Below are 5,977 nucleotides of genomic sequence, written 5' to 3' on the forward strand. Positions count from 1 at the left end.
TGGCATTTTGTCTGCATGTAGTCTGTGGGAGAGTGTCAGATCCCCTGGAACTGGAGCCACAGGTAATTATAAGCTGCCTTGTGGGTGCTGGGAACAGAACGCATGTCCTTTGGAAAAGGATGTTGCAGTTTAAGTAAAATGGCACTGTTCCCTGAGTGGCCCATGAACCACAAGGGGCAGTGGATCCCAGGCAGGGAGCTGTACGGTGGGTGAGAGACCTAGACGGATAGGCACGCCATGCAGAGTGAGATTGGATATTTATTTAGTGGGTTATAGAAGGGATGGAGGAAGGGGAGAGGAAGAGAAGCAGAGAGAGAGAGAGAAGGAGCCACAGCATCAGCTACCTCTTTGGGAGAGAGAAGGAAAAGTAAGGACTCAGGCTAGAAGCAGAGGGAAAATCCACCTGCTTCAGCAGATTGGGGAGGGAGTGGGCAGGGCTTGTCTCTTAAAGAGACAGGACAGACCATAACAGAGGAGCCATTTCTCCAGACCCCCCAAATATGTAAATTTAAAGAAATATTAATACACTAGATAAAATCCTAGTAGGGTGAGAAAGAAAGAGAAAATATGGAAGACAAGAGGAGAAAGGGAAGAGGGAGCCTCCCAGTGATGATCCAGCAGACATAAGGAAGACAGTAGGTAAGGCTGGAGAGATGACTTACTGGGGAAGAGTGTTTGCTGCCCAAGCATGAGAATCTGAGTTCAGATGTAGCACCTATGTAGAGATCCATGATGTGGAATTTTACTGTAACTAGGCAAAGATGTGCTATTTGTGTATGCTGCGTTTGTTTAACAATGTAAGTAAAGATGTGTTGCTGTTTCTCCTTGCCTGCCTAAGGCACCTGACTGATCTCCATGTCACGAATTGGGAGCTGGTTGGTGGCCCAAGAGAAAGCCTGCTACAGATCCAGGTTGTAGTAAAGAACCACATTAAAGCAGGAAGTGGAGACACGAAGACTGCTTGGGCTTACTGACGGCCTATTTAGCTCCAGGTACAGCGAGGGTCTAAGGGTAAGGCAGAAGGGAGAACAGTGCACCCTGTTTGCACACTTGGTTTCCATATGAACACATATAAGATACACTCTCACACACAGGTAGTCCATAACGGAAACAGCAGTATGTATCTGTAATCCTAGTGCTCAGAAAATAGGGGCAGGAGGATTGCCCCTGAGCTGAGGCCAGCCTGGCTCTCGTAGTGAGTTCCAGATCAGCCTACAGAAGAAGACCTTGTGAATCAGGATGGTTGATCAGTCTAAGATGCTTCATTCAGAGAGAGACCTATCCTGGAACTAGCTCTGTAGACCAAGCTGGCCTTGAACTCACAGAGATCCACCTGCCTCTGCCTCCCAAGTGCTGAGATTAAAGGTGTGTTTTACTATTTATTTTCCTTGTATTTATTTATTTATTTATTTATTTATTTATTTATTTATTTATTTATTTTTGGTTTTTCGAGACAGGGTTTCTCTGTGGCTTTGGAGCCTGTCCTGGAACTAGCTCTGTAGACCAGGCTGGTCTCGAACTCACAGAGATCCGCCTGCCTCTGCCTCCCGAGTGCTGGGATTAAAGACGTGCGCCACCATCGCCCGGCCTTCCTTGTCTTTAATAAGATTAATCAAATATCTTCTATTTTTACACTTCCTCCCCACTATACTTTTGCTTGTATTTATTATTATTGATAATTTTTGAAGTGCTAAGGATCAAACTGGGGACCTTGCTAGGCAAGCAATGTACCACTAAGTCACACTTTCCAAGTTCTTTAGTGTTCCTTTTAATGTCTCTACATTTAAAATTTAAAATTTATCTGTATGTGTGTGTCCATGAGTATGCACATTTGCCTGAAAGTAACCAAGGAGGCCAGAAGAGGGTCTTAGAGCCCTGTAGCTGGAGTAACAGGCAGTTGGGAGCCTCCTGATGTGGGTGCTGGGAACCAAATTCAGATCCTTTGCAAGAGCAGCAAAAGCTCTTAACCACTGCGCCATCTCTTCAGTCTGCATCTACATTTGTGAAGACAGGATCTAACCTAAAGGACTTTCAGAAGATGGCTCCTATATCTGGGGTGCACTCAGCAGTGAAATGGTTCAGCGCACTCTCAGGACATATACAACCCGTAAGATAATAGCAACAACAGTCACCCCAACAGCACCAATCAGCAACACTATGTCTGGCCTTATAATATGCTAGGTATTGTTTAATAATGAAATAAATTTATATTCATGGCAGAGTCTCACACTGTAGCTTAGGCAGGCCTCAAACTGGTAGTAATCCTCCGGCCTCACCCTCACAAGTGCTGGGATTACACCTGGCTTCTAATCACTTTATAAACATATTACAAGTGCATATATGTATAAAAACAACATATATGTGTATACAGTAACAATATGTATATATGTATAAATTAATGTGTGTATAAAATAACACATATATGTATAAAAGAATGTGTATAAATAACATATATGTATATATGTATAAAATAACATATACATATAAAATAATATATATTCTTCTGCTTTTGAGATAAGATCTCCCTGATAGCCCTGCCTGACCTAGAACTCCCCACGTGGGCCAGGCTGGCCTTGAACTCACAGAGATCTTCCTGCCTCTGCCTCTACCTCTGGAATTCCAGGATTAAAGGTGTGCATCACCACGCCTGGTTACTTATACATATTTTCTAATATGAACATACGTGAACAGGCTCAGCCCCTTTTATTCCTCCAGATTCCATTTGCATCCCACTCTCAACTTCTTGGATTCTCTGACCATCCCAAGTCAGACCATCCCTCACTCTCCCCACTTCTCCCCTCTTCAAACCCAGGCAGCCTAGCTCCCTAGTCCCTGGCTTCCTTCTTGATGTCTATCTTTCTACTCAAATCTACTTTACTTGGTGGCTGCTTGAGGAAAGTGTGACTTCCAGAATGGACCACAGAGGTTCCATCTTTACCTCTGCCACAGCTCACCAGCACCTTCAACCCCTACCTCAAGTGTGTATTTCTGAAAGTCCCAAGACAGTGAAGATCTTCAATAACTATTGAATGGCGGACGGGGAAAGATGAAGAATGAACGGATGCTTTCCTAACTATAGAAACACAAACACCCAGGTGAGCCTGTGGACCCGACAGCAGTCCCCCCCCCCCCCAGTCACTCGCACACTGCCTTGTTCTCCCCAATTCCATCCACGGAGGCTGAGGTCAAACCCTGGTTATCTTTGTTATCCTCAACTGGCCCTCTGCAGGGGCCATAGAATCGCTGCATTCTCTTGCTCAGGTCTTGCTCCCTGCTTGGTATGTGATGATGGGGTGAGGTGGAGTAGGAAGGGGTTTGCTTCCTTCCTTTACCTTGCTCTCTTTCCCAGCCTCCTGATGAAGCTCCTCCATAGTGCTCCTTAGCTGGGACACACAAGAATCCTACAGCTGGCCACGGCCTGCGCGTTCCAAGAGCTTGGATGAGGGGACCCTGTAGGGATCCTATCAGCTGACATTGACACACGCCGCCACCTGCAGCGCTCCTTCTGACTGGGCACTAGGTTTGCCACGGGAGCTGCTATTGGCTGGGAGGCCTGTCGATCATGTGCCAACTTTTAAGCGGCACCAGAGAGCCGGTCCAGGATAGGCCAGAGCCTGAGGAGCTCTAAGGGTCACAGGGGTCACGTGCCGGTCCCGCGGGGGTTGGGGGGGACCCTACAATCGAGGCGGTTCCTGGCCCAGTCTCCATCCGGGCCCAGGCTGACGCTCACAGTTGCACATGCGCACTAGAGCATCTTGGCGCCACCAGGCGGTGGGCGGGGCGAGGAGTCCGGAAGGGGGTGAGGGTGGGAGGGAGGGTTGGGTAGGGGGGAATGGGGAACCCGAGTGAGTCAGGGGGGCTAGGGCCGAGGGCAGGCAGCAATGTCTGTGGAGAAAGAGATTCCATTCAAGTTGCCACACCCGGGCCCGAAAATACGGGGTAAGCAGTTTAGGAAGCTGCGGGGCCGGAGTAAGGCCCGGGCCCGGGGCGCCCGGAGCAAGGCCCAAGTCCCCAGGCGATCGCAACCCGAGCCGTACTGCAAAAAGGCGCCTGTGCGAGAGAAAGAGAAGGTGTGGACCCCCTGGAATGGACTCATCGTGATTGGGAAGAGAGTGGAACTCTTGGACAGAAACCTGCAAAAGTCTAAAGTGTGGGACGCAAAGTTGGAATCTGAGAACTGGAGGCTGGAAGTCGTGGGGAAGAAGATCTCGAAAGAGAGATCGGGCCTGCATCAGGAGAAGATGGACACGAAGCTCTTGAACAGTGTAGAAAGGATGTCACAGGCTCCAGCAAAGTTGGAGGATGATATCCCAGAGGAGATTTGGGGACAGCAAGAGGACAGACCCAAAGCTGGAGCTGTATCTAAGAGTGCAGAGATGACAGCAGAGCCTGAAAAAAGATTGAAGTCTAAGGACAAGTTGAGAACCAGTGGAGGGGACTTGAGATCCAGAGGGGATCAGCTGAGGCAGAATGAGGAAGTGGAGTCAAGTGGAGAAAACTTGGTGCACAAGAGAGAGAAACGGGTGTCCGTGGGAGAGAAGGTGGTGGGCAGGGGAGAGAAGCGGTCTGTTGTAGAGAAAATGGACAGTAGAGAGAAACGGGGGTCCATCAGAGAGAAGGTGTCGGACAGTGGCGAGAAACGGGGGTCCATCAGAAAGAAGGTGTCGGACAGTGGCGAGAAACGGGGGTTCATCAGAAAAAAGGCATCCGACAGTGGAGAGAAACGGGGGTCCATCAGAGAAAAGGTGTCGGATAGTGGAGAGAAACGAGGGTCCATAAGAGAGAAGGTGTCAGACAGTGGAGAGAAACGCGGGTCCATCAGAAAAAAGGCATCCGACAGTGGAGAGAGGCGGGGGTCCTCCAAAGAGAAGGCGAAGTCAAGTGATGAGAAGCTGAGATTGAAATCAAGTTCCAGTGGAGGAGAGAAGCCGAGGACTGGTGATAAGAACCTGAGATCCACGGAAGATAAACTGCAGCCAAATACTGAGGAAGCACAGTCCGATGAGATGGAACTGGAAGAGCATTCAAGACCGGGAAATAGAAGCGAAGAGGACCTTGAGAGAGTGATAAATATTACTGGTGATGAAAGTGCGATGGAAGAGATGAGTCTGGAACTACAAATTCCTGAAAGTCCGGAAGGCGGAGATGAACAAGAAGGAGCAGAGAAAGCGGGGGAGAGTGACAGTTTTGTCTTGGATAACGTGGAAGATCCCGCCTATGAATCTGTTCCTATGGAAGAGAAAGACGAGATTAGAGAAGGCTCCAGGGAATCAGGTGGATGAAGACTTGAAGACAAAGGAGATTGGAGAAGTATTGAAAGTCAGAGAGGAGCTCGAGCAAAGCCAAGCTCTGCTGACCCCGAAGGGTAGATATGAGTGAGCTTGGGACTGGAGGAGAGTTACTGGGCACGAGGCCAAGCCAGTACAACAGAGTGAAGAGTGGAAAAGAGGGAGTTGGGATCATTTTAAGGAGAAAAATATTTGGGAATGAATGCTAAGAAGAAGGAAACTGGCCACTATGTTCTTGAAGAACTGTTTGAGTCTAGGGCGGACTGGATTTTGGCAGACATGTACATGGCTGGGGTGTGAGATGAAGGAGAATGTCAGAAAGAACAGATCATTGCAGGGCAAAGGGTGAGCACTGAGGATTGTGGGAGAAGCAGCCAACAGGTGAGGTGTCTGAAACTGACACCAAAAACTGAGGGGCTCCAGCAGGAATGAAACGGGAAGAGGAGTGGTCGAATAAAACGGTGGACCAGTGACTAGGTTTGTTGATATTTTTCTACAGTCCTTGCAACCAGTTTTCCCATCTGTTTTGACAATCCTCTTACAACCAGACTCATCCTCACCAGTCACTAATCCCATCTTCACAGGTTCGCTCTACCCTCGTGTCTGATTTGAACTGCACATATTCAATGTGAAGGTGAATTCTATTTGTACTTGAATTGTCTCCATTCACTTTTTCTTTTTTTTTTTTT

At 48.2% G+C, this 5,977-nt stretch overlaps 1 protein-coding gene across 1 annotated transcript in view; it reads right to left on the reverse strand.

The window, feature by feature from the left end:
- Snx32 (sorting nexin 32) overlaps positions 1 to 3,502 on the reverse strand; it is a 19,867-nt gene extending 16,365 nt beyond the window's left edge. The window contains exon 1 of the mRNA XM_005351737.3: positions 3,333 to 3,502. Coding sequence (XP_005351794.1) covers positions 3,333 to 3,371 — 39 coding nt within the window. The 5' untranslated portion in view covers positions 3,372 to 3,502. The remainder of the gene's footprint in view (positions 1 to 3,332) is intronic.
- Between the last annotated feature and the right edge of the window lie 2,475 nt (positions 3,503 to 5,977).

This window comes from Microtus ochrogaster, chromosome 8 (genome assembly GCF_000317375.1).
Source record: "Microtus ochrogaster isolate Prairie Vole_2 chromosome 8, MicOch1.0, whole genome shotgun sequence".
Classification (NCBI taxonomy): domain Eukaryota; kingdom Metazoa; phylum Chordata; class Mammalia; order Rodentia; family Cricetidae; genus Microtus; species Microtus ochrogaster.